At 43.3% G+C, this 17,618-nt stretch overlaps 1 protein-coding gene across 3 annotated transcripts in view; it reads right to left on the reverse strand.

Annotated features, from left to right (window-relative positions):
- The window catches only part of ROCK2 (Rho associated coiled-coil containing protein kinase 2), a 100,337-nt gene extending 94,111 nt beyond the window's left edge, over window positions 1-6,226 (reverse strand). For 2 of the 3 annotated variants that reach the window (XM_040597810.1, XM_040597809.1), the window contains exon 1: window positions 5,536-6,225. In XM_040597810.1, coding sequence (XP_040453744.1) covers window positions 5,536-5,685 — 150 coding nt within the window. In that variant the 5' untranslated portion in view covers window positions 5,686-6,225. Of the gene's footprint in view, window positions 1-5,535 lie in introns of all 3 variants that reach the window. The other variant, XM_040597811.1, reaches the window with a different exon arrangement.
- Window positions 6,227-17,618: the final 11,392 nt, after the last annotated feature.

Here is a 17,618-nt window from a genome sequence, read left to right on the forward strand (position 1 = left end):
TTCATTATGTAAAACTCTACTACCAAGTTTCAAACATCTTCATCTTTAAAATCCAATGTCAGTTCCTCTGTGGCAGTGATACAATTCCAGTCATACTTCTGTAGATCAAACATTGGCAAGAAATCATCAACTGATAGCTGTGGAGACTGGTTACTGCAGTAGCTTTTTTTCTTTTTAAATTAGGCAGCTTTTGTTATGGATTGCATTACTAGACAAACAGCCAAATGCTTTGGCATGGCTCTGCCATTAATTGAAAACTGAAAATGTACTTAAAAAAATAGTTTTAATCAGCTTTCGCACAGACTACTCAGCTGATACTGAGACTAATATTTGGAAAAGCAAAGAGTTCCTGAATTTTTATTCCATCACATACAAAGCAGAAGAGAACTCTGCTAATCTGATGACATGGCTGTATTTTTTTATTCCCCCCCCCCCTCCCCTTAAACTGTTACAAAGGCTGAACAGCTAAAGGGTATTAATGACCCACTCTGCAATCTGATCAATACAGGTGTAATACTGGGAGTGAACATTCCTCTTGTGAATGCACACACAAAATCTGCACACATCTCATATGGAAGTAAAAGTATCAAAGCTGAGCAAACTGGCTTTTTTGCTCTCTTAAACTAAAAGGGAAAGTCCTTAATCCTAGCAAAGAATACAACAGAATATAAGAACACGTAAAACTGTCAGAACTGTCCTTTTCTAGCTAACTACATTGCTATATATAAATCCATCACACATGAACAATGAACAAAAGACAATTCTGCTTCTTTAAAGCTCATCTTTCACAACTCTGCAGTAGATGTTCTGAAATTACAGACCAAAAATAGAAAATTTGTAGAGTCAGAAACTAAGAGAAATAACAGCATGATAACTGTAACAAACAAGAAGAAAAAAAAGATTTATCCAAGAACAGAGTTATTTGGCCTTTTGACTACTTACTGGACAATGAATTTCAGATCAGATCCTGCTAACTGCTGCATTTTCAGCTCTTCCCTGTGTTTGCTGGCTGAAATTAATGCACAGATTTTTACTGCTTCCAAATTATGTGGCAATAAATTCAGGAAAATAAGACAACTTTCATATTAAATATGATACACTTTGAAAGATCTTAAGGCCAAACTCCTGCAAAGGGATACATGCATGTCAGCCATGATGATCTACAGACACTGTATTAACAGAGCTCAGTCTAGTGATCTGCTAAATTAACACTCGTATAAAGCTGGTATCTATCCAGTTGATGAGATTGCTATGGACAGATGCACCTATTGAAAGGATTAGAGTCACAGCTGTATCTGCAACCCACTTTTCATTAGGAGTAAAATTCTAGGGTCTCAATGGCAAGGATCAACTTAGATGAACATCTATTCATGTTCAAACTAGCATAAATACACAGTTTACCTGTCAGCTTTATTTTAACAGAGAAATAAATAGCAAATTAGTTCATTTCTGGTTTGTTTTGGGTTTGGTGGTTTGGTGTGGGGTTTTTTTTCAGTTTTAAGGCACTTATATTCTGAGAAACTTAATCACTCTCCTGCTAATCATCTCTCCATTTCTTAGTCCACCATGAATGCATTCCCAGCGTATCCCAGCACCGTGCTAATGATTTCACTGCTGCACTGCCTACTTAACAGCTTTCAGAACTCCTTCTTTCAAAGGCTGACACAACCATAGCAGTACAGGCAGAAGATACTCATCACTTTACATCTTTAGTGTAATGTCAAGTTTTAAGCTTAATGATAAAACCCTAAGGCTTGCACTGAACAAAACCAAGGGCAGAAACCAGTTCCTTTCTCTAGGCAACTGCATGCAGCTGTGGCTCCAGCAAAAAGACCAGGCAGACAACTGCAGGGAGGAGGGTAAGATTTATCAAAGCAGTTCGTCACCACCATAAAACTCTAAAGTTGAGTTCAGCATGTGCTGAAGTGATACAATTACCCATGGCAAGGAAGTGAAGGTCTGGATTAGTTTTACACAGCCTACACTGACCTATCTGCTCTAGTTTTAGAACACAGTAAGTATTGAGCTAATGCTTACCAACACCCCCCTAAATAATGTGTATTTAATACAATAACTCAGTCAATACTGTAGATAGAGCATATATGCAAAAGCATAAGCCCACAAATATATTTGAGAACCATTAAGCTCTTCTTAAATGTAGCTGTCAACTAGGAACTATTCAGTAGGAATGTATTTATAGAAGGGTTTCTTATAGATCACCCAAGGTCAAATACCATTAAGTGCTATCATCAATGTGTACATGCAGTACACATAAAAATGTCACTTCATTAGATTAGTGGATAATACAAATTGGCAGAAGAGCAAATAATAAGAATGCAGTAATTTTACAAAGTGATCTGCACAATCAAAACTTAATACACAAAACAGGTTTTCATAACCACTACTGCAATGTTACATGACCAAAAAGAGTAAGAGACCATATCATAGAAAGCTGCAACAATAAGAAAGTTGTTTTTCTTAGCATTGGCAAGCTAACACAGGCTTTTGACATGATATAATGAGAAGAAGCGCACTCAGTAGATGCCTAAAGGAGGTTGCAAAAACCACTTCTCTTTGTAGATGTTTTTGCTGAAATCTATCGTAGAACACTGTATACAGTTCTAGCATTCGCACTTTCATCTCTTTATCAGACCAAAAGGAGAAGAAACCCACCAAATGCAGGATATGCATTTGACCCATGTTAATGAGTAGTAAGTTCTCTATGTTTTTTTTTTAATTTAGCAGAAAAAAAAGACGGTGATAACCATGTCACATTTCAACTGCATTTTTTTAAATTTTGCCTTCATAACTAACTACCAGGAGAAACTAAACAGCAAGTTCTCTATCTCTTAATGCCTCTGAATTGAGACTGCATGTGTTTTCCAAAGATATTTTAATCAAACGCAAATGATTATGCTCAACACAGGCACAAACAAACAAGTGTTAAGACACGCAATATAGCAAAAATCACATCAGAAAAATCTAGCATTCTCTCTTGAGCCCCAAAGGGGGGTGGAAGGAAAATAATCAATGTATTTCCTTCATAGATTCTCTTGCTGAATAAACAGATGGACGTGGTCAACCATCCTGTAGTTGGGAAGGTACACAAAAAAAGTCTCTTCACATCTAAATGAATAAAATATCTCTTGATAGGCAGTGGAATTGGTATATAGAGAAAGACAGCTTATTACCTCAGCTTTTCGCATCTTTCAAATTTGCACCATGTGTTGCAGATTAACAGTTACTTTTTTGCTTTTTACGGCTTCCCAAAAATAAAGCATGCACACAAAATGCAGAATAGCAGCTGTTTATGACTTTTTACGGTGTAAGGAAATGAATTCCATTTTGAATTCCATTCCACATTTTTAGTTTTGGTTATGTTATTTTTGGAGGATGAAATAGTGGCATTCCAGCTAGTCTTTTTAAGATGTTTTCCCTGACTATTAGTTTCTGTTGCTGTATTTCTACTTTTAACTGAAAACACATTTCAACTTATGAGAATTTACACTGAAAGTGAGCTGGTTAGTAAACAAGTAAATTTTGCAATTTGAATTATATTTTCATACTCATATGTATTTTCAACTGCCTAGCAGAATGCCAATACAAAATTAATGTCAAATAGCATAAAGCAACAATACCAAAGACCAAAAGAAAAAAAACTTTTCAAGGATTATGTTGCAAATTTCCTATGTGAGAATAATAAATAAACCTGAAGTCGTTCATTATTTTGTACACAAACATATAGAGTGCACAAGCTAGGAAAGCTGATTGATTAGCATTATATTTTACATGCTGCTGATTTTTTAAACAGTACTTACAGAGCAAGTGCAGAGAGCACAGTGATGTCTTTTACCATGGAAAATATGCATTTACAATCTAGCTAATGCCCTCCTATGGTCTGCTAATTTGTCCAATGTATTACATGAAGCAGTCTACATTGTAAGCGTAAGAAACAAAACAAAAATCAAGTGCTAAGAAGCCCAGTCTCAATTTTGCAATTAGAACCGCTCTTCCAAAACATAAATAGTTTTTAGTGTATCTAATCTACATCCAAGGCAGGGGAGGTGAGAGAATAAAAGAAACACACTGTTGAGTATAAAGACAGAGAGTGTGAAAAAGTCTACTGGGGTTAAGTATTAACCTGATGCATTTTTCAGAACGACTGTACTATTTTTAACTGCTTTTTTTTGGCCACAGGTCAAAGTTTTCCTAGCAAAATACCAAAGTGAAAATGCTGGGAGCAAAGCCCAGAGGCAGCTCTGCTTTGGCCTAGGCAAAAACTTATCTGAATCCAGTTAGGTATGTAACACTGTTTCCCATTCCCCTCCATTGACTACTATGGCTGTCATTATGCCTCTGATCATCTATGAGAGGAGTTAATACAGTACTGAAGCCTCGAGAAGAGCATTTTTCAGATGTTATAGGAAATGCTTATATTCTCCACACAGCACAGGCATACATACTGCTCAGTCAGTTCCTGTATTTTGGCCAAACAGAACTGAGTCATTTGAAAGCAGAAAGAAAAAAAAAAAAAAAAAAAAGACTCGGTATAAGTGCCTTGAGCAACTCTTGGAAGGACTGGGATTTTTTTCCCCTCTTTTTCTGTTCCTCATAACTGGGCCACACTGGAAATCTTGGGACAGACTGGAAATATAAGATTTAAAGACCCTGAAGTTCAGTAATAATAATAATAATCATAATCAAGACTGCCTCTCACTGCCTTTCCAGAGTTTAGATGTTTTAAATGGGGAAATATAACTCCCTTCCCACTCCTTCCTGAGGGCATGGATTTCCTACTAAAGGAAATTATATTTCATACACTCACACAGAAAAATGCTATTTGAAATAGGAGACAGACGAATCAATTTGCCCCAATGGAAAACAAGCGTGACCCCACAGGACCCCCCAGTTACATTTCTCCCTTAGGCGTGTCCTTTTCCTGAATTATTTCCACATCGCACAACAAACCTCCACTGTACCGGAGGCCGGTTTTGCAGAGGGGTGCGAGGACGGGCAGCGGGCGCAGCGCGCACAAAGGCAGGTACTTTGGGAACGGGCACGCTGCGACTACGAGGCGCGAAAGTAAACGCCGTAAACGATGCCGGGAGAGGCAAAGAAAGGCGCTTTCCTCCCCAGGTCGGAGCTTCCCAGAGACGCTTCCCACTTTCCCCAACACACGCTGTCCCTGAAGGGGAAGCGCTCGCTCTCGGCTCCCCGCGCTCTGCCTGCCCGTTCCCCCACAAGCGCCCCCGAGGGCCGCGGGCCCGCTCCCCGCCGGGCCCGGCCCTCCCCTCAGGTGGCCCGGCGCCGCTCGCTCCCCTCGCCGGCGGCCCGACCGGGGGCGTGGAGAAGCGCCGCCCCACCACCCCCGGGCAAGGAGCCTCCGTCCTCCCCCAGGAAAGCTCCTCCAGGACGCGGGAGCCCTTTCCTTCCTTCCTCCCTTCCTTCCCCCGCCCGCCCGAGGCGAGGGCAGCGCTCCCTTTGTTACCCCGCCAAGCGCTTCCCCCCACGGCGCGGCGCGGCCGCCCCCCTCACCAGCAGGCTCTCCACGTTGACCGGGGAGCGCGGGTCGCGGATCATGGACTCCAGCTTCCTCTGACGGCCCTCGAGCATCCCCGCCGCCGACTCCAGCGCCTCCGCCGTGAGGGGAGCCGCCGACATCTTCACCGCCGGCTGCTGGCTCATCCTCTGGCCCGCCTAGCGGCGGCGGGAGACCGTCCCCCGCTGCCGGGGAGGAGGGGACTGAGCGTGGTCGGCCGGCGGGCCGGCTCGGGGCCTAGCGCGGCGGAGAGGCCGGGGGAAGGGCGGGGGCCGCGGCGGGCCGGGCCTGGGCAGCGAGGCGGGAGCAGAGGGCAGCGCGCCGCCGTTGGCCGCCTCGCGGCCGCCCGGACATGAAGGGCGCGGGGAAGCGGCCGCAGCTCCGCCCGGGAGCGGGCAGAGGGAGGGGAGAGGTGGGAGGGAGGGAGCGCTTCCCGCCGTGCCCCCGCCTCTCCCCTTGCTCGGGGCGTCCCTCGGCGGGCGCCGGCTCACCGCCCGCTCCCCGCCGCCGGCCGGGCCATCGCACCGGCCGAGCGTCCGCTCCGAGGGCGGAGGGAGGCGGGGAGGGAAAGGGGAAGCGGCCGCCGCGGAGTCGGGCTCCAGACACCGGCTCCCTCTCGTCTGCTGCTCAGGCGGGAGCTCGATCCCCGCCGGCCTCGCCTCGCCAGCTCCCCCTCCGGCCCTCCCTCGCCGCTCACTGCACGGTGCGGCTGCTGCCGCCGCTGCGCCCGCCCCCGGCCCGGCCTCCCCGTCCCCGCGCCGCGGAGGCGGCCTGCCTTACCCAGCAGGCCCCGCTGCGAGCGGCGGCGCATAGCTCGGCGCTCACTCACCGCCTATCTATAACCCTGAGCTCAGCGCCCCGCGGCCCGGACGGGAGGCCAGCGGCCGGGGACGCGGTGGCCACCGTGCTCAGCCCGGCCGCGGCACCAAGGTGACCTCTCGCCTTGTCGGCCCCCGAGACAGCCGCTGCGGGCGAGGCCCAGCGGAGGGGCCCGGCCTGGGCGCAGCAGCCGCAGAGAGGAAGGGCAGAGTGCTTGTGGCTGGGTGGGTTGGGGCCGGGACCTCATCCTGCCCGCCTAGCGTGAAGGACACGCACGAAACAGAAATAGAGGGTTGAGAAAGTGGGTGAGCAGCGTTTCAGGGAGAGCAGCGGTGCTCGGGGCACGTACAGGAGGGAGGCTGGAAAGTGAGGAGCTGTGCCAGGGGCGATGCAGACATCCCCCATTCACCCTGAGAAGGATGAACCCCCACACAGTGCCCGCCGGCCGTGGTTACGGCCACCTTGGCACACTCGGTGGGCGTCGTGAGGAGGCTGGATGCTATTTATGAGACCCAGGCAAGAACAGGCTGCAGCGGGGAGGGTGCTGTTGGTGGTCTGAGTAGTGGCTGTGGGGATGGAGGAGGTGAGCTGGATCCGGGGATGCTCGGTGGGATGCGTTGCGACGCCCTGGCCGAGGTGTGGTTCCAGCAGCCTGGAGATGTGGCTGGCCTTACTGGGCAGGATGACAGAGACGACAGCAGTGCCACCCACAGAGGTGGAGGGACCTCAGGGAGAAAAGGTTGGCAGTTCGATTGTGTTGACTTGCAGCTGATAGCTGGATGTCAGTGAGCTGATGTCAGAAAAATGGGCCAATATTTTAACTTGAAGAGGAGGGAGAGTCAGAAGTAGATAAGTGAGTCACTTGCATGGTTTTGGGTGAGATCACTCGGTGATATTCTGAGTCAGGGCCCTGGCGCTGAACAGCCCCCAACTCGAGGGAAGGTGAGGTGTGAGTATCAACCCAAACCCCATAACTGAACTCTGCTTAACAGCTGAATCAAAATCCCTGAACCTGACAGAAACACACACACACGTAAACATTTTGAAAAGTCAGATTGGGCGTTGTGACTCATGCTTCTTCCAGTGAACCACATTGAGTTCACGAGCTTTCTGAAGGAATTGGTAAAAATCTGTATTGGGAGAGGCAGTGTTTATTTATATCACAGGACTACTTCACCCCCAAAACAGATTAGGATCAGCTTTACTGCAATGCCACCAAAAAGATCACGTAATTTGCCCCAGCAGTTTACTTTACAGGGTAACAGAAGTAGGTACAACAATTAGTAGGGTTGCTACTCAGATGAGGGCATGGGCACATGGCGTAGCACGTCAACCATTAAAAGCTCTAAATTACCCAAAAGAAACATGGTTTCTTCACGTGCAGCCTACTCACTGGCTAATTTCTTCCAAGTGGCACAGCAGAAATGTTTGGTTTAAGAATGGATTTAAAATAGGTTTGGACAAGTGACCAAATGTGAGGTAGTGTGTCTCCAGTAACCAATAATGAGCCTGTGCTGGGGTTTGCTAATATCCACAGCAGTTTTGGGGGTGATTTCAATGAGCTTTGAGTCGGGTAGCAGGTGATGTGAAGATCTAAGCTTTCAGTTTCCCCTTGGCTATAGGTGAGCTGCTTCTCTTTTCCTTATTTTTCTTATCTATAAAATAAGCTTTGTAAAAACTAATCTTTATCTAGATTATATGTTTTAGTGACATTGTTCAGGGCACTATTTAAACAAAGGTAACAAATTCTTAAATGAGCATAACAGCTGATTTTGTGTACAAGAAAAGTGTGATTGTGACTTCAAAAGCAAGTGTGTAGAAACAGTACCTTCTTGAAATTCTTGCCCAATAGATCTGTTCCTCCAGCCTTCAGGACATATCTGTTTACTGACGAAACAAGTTTTGCTTTGTTCCAGGGACAAATTGACAACGACAATCAGCTGAATTCCTTTGTATGACACAAATCCTCAACAAAATTACCAGCAGAAGCTTTATTGCTGGTTATAAGTAATTAGGTGGCAAAACAAGTACCCAGAGAGTCAGATCCTTCCCTCGGTATTTGCAAAAAATGCTGTTTTAACATGTCCTAAAGGGAAAGTAACACCACCCTCTGCGGTCTTTTTACAGTTCTACCTTTTCTGCCTATAGTGGCATATATCTCTTAGGATACCACCTATCCGTAACAGTGACCATCTAAGGAAGAACTGGTTTTGCTTGGCTGTGTACGGTAGTTGTGAAGCCTAATGCAGTGAGTTCTCAAATGTTATTTACCACAATTTGAAAGGCAAAGTCCAAACCTTCCAGTGTGCATGCTGCAGCTTTAAGCCTGAGTCCACAGTTGGATCCTACACCTCTCTCTCTTCCCCCTGAAATGCTATTTAACTCTTTAAGTGTCTACAGCCCAAATAGGTCTTAGGTGTCCCAAGGCAGCTGGGAATTTGCTGTTGACCATTTTCAGAACTGGCTACATTTTTATGAGCAGATTTGTAAGAAGTTGGTAAACTGGATTTATTGGTTAAAAGTTATCAGCTTCAGGTCATTCCGTTAGGATATTCCATAGGGATCCAGCCTTCTCAGGGAGAAGAGGGATTTGGCCCTGCACCTCAGGCATGCTTTCACAACTATCTGTTGCAAAAGAAGAAAAAGATGAAAAACTACCCATCTGTGTGCATCTGTTTCAGGAAAGGGGCTGCTATGTTTTTAGCACTTGCTGCTGGCCTGTTTCGGCTTTTGCAAATCCTTTTATTAGGCTTCCAGTCTCTGCAGATATTGTATAGAAAGCATAAGAGCACTACTGATGGTGGAGTTGATTCTACTGATTGGGAGGGTCCCTAAAATTTAGCTTTAGCATCTCACGTGGATCTAGTCCATTTTTGCGTTTTGCATATGGGAAAACAGACACAGAAAAGTTAAGTGAGTTGCCAGTCATCTCATCTCTGCCTAGAGACATGAATTGACTGTCATCTGAATGAGAACCAAATTTTGATAGATGAGTAAGAAGGGCAAAAAAAAAGAAATAATAGTCCAAGTCTTTGAAAGCTGCCAAAATTAAGACATGTCAGACTGTTACGGGCAAAGGTGCATAACTATCATCCCTCACCACCGGGGTGTCCAGGCCACCAGACTGACAGTATGAACGTCACAGTCAGTTGTTGTTGTGATAGAAGTAGGACAAAAGGTGGTTTTTAGGTAATGAGGTCTCACGATTTTAGAGGTTGTAGCTGAAGATTGTCATTCTGCCTCCAGAAAATAATTTGTATTTACTTCACTAGCATAAGGGTTTCTTTATTTTTAGATGCATAAATATGAAATAGGGATGGAAGGGAATTTTAAGTTTATTGTGGTGGGGTTTTGTTGTGGTTTTTTTCTTCATTTTCCTTTCTCACATGCTAGTGTTTATTCAGTCTAAGGGTTAATTATTTTTTCTGGATTAAAAATAAAACCCTTTTTCTTCATTTTAGGTTAATGAAAGAGATGGGAAGACAGGTACATGACTTCTGTATGCAGGAGACACAAAAGCACATGTTTTTTAAAGGAGTTGCAAAGTCAGCCACAATCATCATCATTGTTGATTGTCCGATTCCAGCGTTGTCTTGGTGCAAATACTATAGTTAAGTAAAGTCCACAAAAAAACATTGTTTAACATTCCTTCATTTAATTCATAGCACAGCATCTGTTGCATTGCAACTAGCAGCTTTAAATACAAGCAGCTTTTCAAACGCCATGTATTTCCAAACTAGTCCTCAGTAAGAATGACACTACCACATCAATCACTAGCACAGGCCAGCTATAAAATTACAAAACCACTCAGCCATCTGTGTAATTAAATGCAAACCAAAGTAATCATGGAAATGTTAAAGAAAATATCTTCATATGGTAAACTTCGTAGGTAAAAGCCTACATCTGCTCTTTCTACTCAGAAAGGAATATATCTTCGTCCCCAATAGGTATGCCAGGTATCATTGCTTCCCACCCTTTCAAACAGCATTTACAGCTGATAAATGCAGAAATACTAGTTGGTACTGTCTGTGCTGTGCTGAATTCCCTATCTTAAATACAAATACCAGAGGGTCAAGAAAAGGAGGTGTGAAACAGAGGTGGCTGCACAATGCTGGGGTGTGTCGTGATAAGGCAGGACTGTGACAAAAGACAGACTCTGCCTGTCTTTTGATGGGTTACATAATTCTCCCCAGCTAACGTAACATTGCTTTTGTTAATAAGGTAGTTTTGTAGTTTCTTGGATGCATTGGGAAGACAGAAGTGAAACTGTGAATCTAGGTTAATTGAAATGCTTACGTGATGTTGATGTGCCAGATTCTCTTCTGTAAGTCTCAGGAGGAAATGTGCAGTAAGCATAGCTTGGAGAGTAAGGACGAAGTGACCTCAAGTTTTCCTTTGCTGCTTTCTGCATTTAGGCGAAGTTTAGCACTCTGTGGCCCATAGGCGTAAGTTACAGCAGTTCAAGGGGCTGATCTGATTTATGAAATCCTCCCCATCGTGTTGTCGGTAGACTGCTTATCCCTCACAGGATGTTGGAGAGGTTTTGCCATTCTTCTTTCTGCTGTGAGCAGTATCTCCAGCACTTCCTTTCCATGACACGTGGTAAATGTTGCAAAATTGGAAGTGTGCAGGGTACAAAGTTGTTGGTCCTGTGGAAGTGCTGGCCATAGCTTCTCAAAGCTGTTTCTGCCCCCTTTTAATTCTGACAAGGGGAATAGGGATTGATCCAGTCCCATCACTCGTGTGTCTGTAATACCTCTTCCAGTGAACACGTACCCATGTGAACACAAGCATTTGTGATAATTTATTCTGGATTTAAGAACAAACATTTAAGCAACTGCTTCCCAAAATGGAACCCAAAGTCCAGAACTGGGCAAACAGGCTCCTTAACAGAAAACCTGAGGAGAATCAGACACATTAGAAAGGAGGGCCCAGCTGCGTACTGAACAGAACTTGTTACAAGAAATGTGCCCGAAGCCCATCATTTTCCCAGATGGTATGTAATATCAACCAGCATGGCCATCCTGATCTGATCCAGAATTCTTTAGGAGAGTGAGAACCCCCGTAAATATTCTCTTTTTCCCCACCCTGTGGCAATTCATGCTGCATATTCCACCTCCAAATAAAATTCCTAGCCACTATCTTGCAGTTGTGTGGGTGTGCCTCTTTAAGGACACATTCTGCTGAAGCAGTCTTTATGCAGTAAAAACGCATTAATAAGAGGCCAGGAAGAAAAGGCTTTCTAGCCTGTCAATGAGAGTGCTCAGCGGGATGGAGGCTGGGAGGTAGATAGCAAACTTGGTGACCTTCACATTTAGACAGGTATTGAGAAGAGTATTTCTGGATTGCAATCTTGGATTTTGGTATGAAAGTCATAGTAGGCAACTAATAAATCCTTCTTTTCATTTGGCTTTTATCCATAAGTATGCAGGAACTGGCTTGGAAAACGACGGTAAAACCCTGAGCACCAAACACTCCCTGCAATTAGGGGGAAATGCCAGTAGAAGATGGCTTGTATAGAAAGGCTAAATAAAGATGACTGGTGCTGGAGTTCTGTGTGCATCTCTGAATACCCACATTATGTGTCTCCATATTAGCACTGTCATTCCTATGCTCTGCTTCTCATCAAGACTTAGCTACTGTTAATTGTGGGGAAAACAAGCCAGTCTAGCTGATACTGGAGTATAAACAACTGCAGTTGCTGTGCCTACTCTTGGGGAACTTGCAGAGACTCTACATAGGAATAAGAACAATCGTGAGTGCACTAGTGAAGACATAGCTTTGCAGATAAGGGTTTACAATCTTGGTGAAATTACATCATTTTGTATGTAAACAATATCAGAGTTGAGCAGCAACATGAACACATCACAGAGAGAGAGGGAAAAAAGAAGGAGATGAAAGGAAGGAAGGAAAGAGAAAAAAAAGAACAAAAGAAAGAGAGAGAGAAAGAAAGAATAACCAGGAACACAACTTTTTTTTTTTTTTCTTCCTGTTTGGAAAAGGTATGATTTTCCTATTTCTCATTTTGTCCAGCAAGAAGGACAGTCTTGTTTAAACAACTGTTATTACTAGATTTGACTCTCAAGTAGTAAATGGGACAGCTATATGAAGAAATTAGCGTAGAGATGATCTCAGTTTTGCCCCAGTCCAAATGAATATTTCATCTAGGCTTTGGTGATGGCTGATGATGTTAAACCAGTATATGGATAAGCAGAAATAAGGTATGAAAATGAAAATTGCCATAGAAGTGGTAATTACAAGCAAATTGCAAGAAAAACTTAGATGATTTTAGTAAGTTTGGTTTCAGATAAGCATCAGAATTCTGAAATTACTAAAACTACATCTTAATTTCTGTAACAAGTGATTCTCAAAGGAATTACTATTGCCAGGGTGATGCTATATGATTGAAAACAGTAAGTATAGATCTGTATCTTCAAAGGAGACAAACATGGCAGTTGTCAATCTCCTTCTGTGACCTGAGTAGCGTACAATGTTTAAAAGCACATTTCTAGCCTATAACAAAGATATGGAAGAAAATAGGAAACAGTCTACATGTACATCATACTGGACTAACCACAGTTATAAAATAATGGCAAAACAAAGTCGATGTCATTTACCTTGTCTTCATTAAGTAATTTGATACGGTAAGGGTGGTGTTAATGGGAATTACTAAGGGAACTTATAATAAAAACCAGCACAGTTCGAACGTAACCAAACTGGCTGTTTTTCCTTGCTGAAAGAAAATAACCTGACGGTATTTCTTTGCACTGATCCAATGTGGAGTATTTGTTCTGGATACTTGAAAGAACAGAGAGGGGTCTCTTTTTTAGTTTCATAGCATGGATATACTTAGGATAAGGAAATCTTATTTTTGTCCAAGGGAGTTTGAAGCAGAATTCTGCTTCCTAGGAAGCTGTCAAAGTATTGGGCATCCCTGAAGTGGGAGAAAGGGGAGATTCTTCCTTGTGTTGAAGCTGTTGCCTGCACAAAGGCACCGAGTTCATTGGGTCAGTGAGGAGGAGCATGAGAATCATGGCTTCCCACCCTGGGAACCACTGTGCTCCCGTGGGAGGTGTGTCCCCATGCCTCTCCATCTGGACAAAATCAAAGTGGTAATGGGAAGGATTGAGCGTAGCCTCCCTCAAAACAGCCTCTGCTCAGGGGTCTCTGCTACCTAAGGAAATGCTCTGATCATCGAGCTGCTGGGTAACTGGGGACTTTCCTCCAACAGAGTTTATCCCCTCCTTTGTTTTTTTTCCAGCCAAAACTATTCAGCAAATTTGAAGCAAATAGTTTAGACATGACTGAAACCACATTTTCCGGGGAATTAACTATGAAAATAAATAAATAAATAAATCACCCAACTCTAACTATTACCACTTATAAAATCTATGCTGCTTCTTTTCCACCTACATTACAACACATTTTAATCTTTTTTTAAGTATAAGAGTTTGACCCATCTACCCAGACATAGTAATAAATTAGGGCTCATTAATGATGCTGTCCTGGGGTGCACGAGACCTTTTATAACACATGTAGTGCTTATTTCCTCAGCTTATCGATACTCTCTTTGCAGCCCCTTTCACCCCATCAGTTCCAACAGTCAGTCCCTGTAGGAGGGGGACTCTTCACTATTAAGTTTTCATCCTTTTCTAGTCAACTAATTTAAAATGAATAACAAAATAGAAGTACTTTTGTCACTAAGCATACTGCTAGCTTGTTGATAGTTTAAATAGATTATGCCATGCCACAAAATACAAGCTAAATCATAGGAAACAAACAAAGAAAAAAAGGATATATGTAGCTGCAGTTGTTAAAAGTGTAGAAAAGCTCCAAACCAAGTGCTGGATGTGATGCTGCCTACAGAATGGCAGCATGAAGAGAGATTTCATTACAGAAGAGAACGGAATTTGGGTTTTTCAGAGTTTTCTCAGCGTTTCTCAGATTCCCCCACAACCTGTATTGCGGACAGGCAGGCAGCTGCATAGCCCACAGAGTCAGTTGGCTGGTAGCGCCACAGCCCAGCCCTCCTGGTCTTCCAAGACCTGGAAGCCCTTGAACTTGGGCTGTCAAAAAGACTTGGGTGGACCGCATCTGATGTGCTGGAAGGAAAGCAGCAGCTAGGGATCTGGGGGGAAGCAGTTTGCTTTCCACTGAATTGGAATTTGATGGTAGAAAACTGTTCAACCAGAAAATTTCTGACCAGCTCACTCGGACCTTGTGGCAGACCAGCGCACCGCATCTTTCGGGACCGGTGGTTTCCAAACACTTTCTGTAGGCCATGGTGAGCAGCCCTCTGATATAGTCTTTACAGCATTTTCAGGTAGTTTGATGCTGAGTGTGATTTGCAGCTGGCCAGAAATGTGGGAGTGGTGGTTGGCGAGTCGGACCCGATGGAAGGATGGTTGTAGACATCCCTCTAGTGGCCCCGCAGCCTCCGGAAGCCAGCGAGCAGCTCCGGCCCTCGACGAGCTCTTTGCAGTCAGCGTGCGGCTCGAGGCTTGTCTGGGGTAAATGGGTAAGAACTGGCAGGTAATTTCTCCCTTTTTTCCCTTTCACCAAAGTTCCCCTTGAAACTCCACATCAGGCTGTTTAGAGTGTTTATTTCATGCAAGCGTCGATGCTGAAAGGCGGTACCCATTTCAGTTCCTCTCTGGCCACTGTAAAAAAGATGTACTGGCAGATGGAAAAGGGGTGAGGAAAGGGTTAATCCTATCTCTAAGCTTTTTTAAATGTCAGATTATTTAACCTAGAGAGGCAACAATTCTGTTATCGTTAAAAAAAAAAAAAAAAAGGGAAGTTATACTGAAGTTTAATCAGATGTTTCAGATTTTCCTGTCTCATAATACAGGACTGAGAAGATCCCAAAGGAAAAGAAAAACCCCAGTATATGTAAAATAAACATAAGGAACATTTATTTGTACATTTGTACACTTTGACTTCTCAACTGTAATTCACAATAAAATGCTTATTTTGATTATGTGCCTGGAACATTTATTTTGCCATTTAATTTGTTAAAGGACATGCAGTAATGACTGAGAGCATCAGTAAGCCCTGGGGGCAACATCTTTCAAGATAGCAGAGAGTGTTCTGGTTCTGTCTTCAGAGAGGATGCTCTTCTAGGGCACCTGGGAGGTCCTGGCAGCCACTGTGATTGCTTCATGAAGAACAGCAAGTCCAGGGCCGGACTATGGAAGTGCTGGGGGAGCTGGTATGCTCATAGGAGTCACTGCGAAGCAGAACTGACAGGAGTTTGCAAAGGAGATCAAGGCAGTGCCCCCCTTTTTGCAAATAGGCACAGAACAGAGGAATGATTTGTCCAGAGGCAGCAAGCTGCCTGATAACAGTGTGATGCGGTGTTGAAAGCATCTATGGGTTTATATGTTAAAACTCCTTAGAGGACAGCCCACACTAAGATTCTCACTATATGGAGACAGAAATCCCAAATCTCATCCTTCTGATAATCATAGTTCTGTATCTCAGTAATTCCTCGGTACTACCATTATTACCACTGTGAATCCATTATCACTTTTAAACAGAATTACCAATACAAAATACAGAACAATTCAGCTGCAAGTATAATTTATTCAGCTTACTCAAGCCCATTTCAAAGCCACCGTTTGCTGTCAATAAGGCACATGGCTGAATGACTGTTTCTAGTCAAACCTCGATTTTGTTAAACTGATCAGAACTGATTCAATTGAACGAACAGACCCTGTCCTGATCAGGTTTTGATTTCAAAGGTGATAAAAAACTTTTTATGTGGCATCGGGAGGATTTATTTTCCCTTTACAGCTGTATTATTTTCTCTCCAAACCATAAACGCCGTTTTGCAGACTTCCCTCCTTACTCCCCAAAAATAGCTCCCACTTGTCAATATAAGAAATGGTCCATTGGCATAAAGCCGGCAGAGAGAGCATAAATGCCTGAGAAGTTTTCAGGCAACATCTATGTAAACAATTATTGTTGTCTTGTTTTCATTTCTAGGCAACAGATCCTCAGAGATGCATACATAGCATACAGACAGTATCTGGACAGCCTTCCAACCCCTTCTGTCCAGATTATAGCAGTCTATATTTTCTCCATGTATAAAGGAACAGTATTGTACATACAATTTATTTTCTGGACGCTTCTGAACAGGAGCACAGGCAGAGTGCAACCTAGCAGATGAGAATGCCAGAAGGCAGTCTCATCACAGTTTGCAGAAAGATGGATCACACCAATAAAAGCATCAGAGATACTGTGTGTCCTCCTTTTCAAAATTGCATTAATGCCTTCCCTTGTTCCAGAGGCCATGCTCAAACGTTGCCACTGCAATATTTAGTAGGATATATTTCCTACAGGTACTCATGTTCAGGAACTTCTTTTTGTGTGCTTGTAAAAAAAAATAAAGTAGGTAACTCCCTACTAACAGCTACTGCCGCAAATAATGGAGAGGGTAATTTCCCCCTTTGCTGACGTTTCTAGATCCAGAACACTTCTGTTGGAATCCCAGCTGTCTCTCAAATATTTCAATCATGCTAAATCTCAGCCAGAAATCTCAGTCTTTAGAGAAGTAGGTATCTAGCTTCAACTTTCAACATTAATGACTGGTATAATAAACATGGGGTCTATTGACCTTGTTTTACTCTTCAGGTTCGCAGGTATTTGCTCTTAGGTTGTGCTTAAAGGTCAGGCTCATCTCTAATTTACAATCCCCTTTAAAACTTTATTATTCAAATAAATTCTGAAATGTTTTTACTGGACTTCAAAAAATTTTGTCTGACAGATAACTTTTATTTTCACATTTGGAAGTGAACTCTTAATGCTGAGGTCACAGTCAGTGAACACAAATGTTATCCTAGATTTAGGAGCCAGCAAGTCTCTTAAGAAATTGTGTGCCTTGTGAATAAAATATATAAAAAAACAGGATTTCCCTTTCTGCACTTGCTGAAACTTTATATCTGGTTCAACGTCTTCCTAATGTGCTAGAAAAACTTCTATGAATTTTTGTGTCATTTTTCACGACATGGGCTTTGGCTGCAAGTTAGAGAAGCAACAACTACTGCCATAACCTGCTTGTGACATTTCTGTGGTTATAGATGGGGAAAAAAAGAAAACAAAACAAACAAAAAAAAAACCAAACAAAAAAGAAACAAACAGAAAGAGAGAAAGAGTTCCTTAGAAAATGACAGCTGAAATACCAAAATTGCTTGTCTGTCTGGCAAAGAATATTGCATTACCTAAAAGCAGTTCTGTGCAGGACTTGAATTATAATCTA

Source organism: Falco naumanni, chromosome 6 (genome assembly GCF_017639655.2).
Source record: "Falco naumanni isolate bFalNau1 chromosome 6, bFalNau1.pat, whole genome shotgun sequence".
Classification (NCBI taxonomy): domain Eukaryota; kingdom Metazoa; phylum Chordata; class Aves; order Falconiformes; family Falconidae; genus Falco; species Falco naumanni.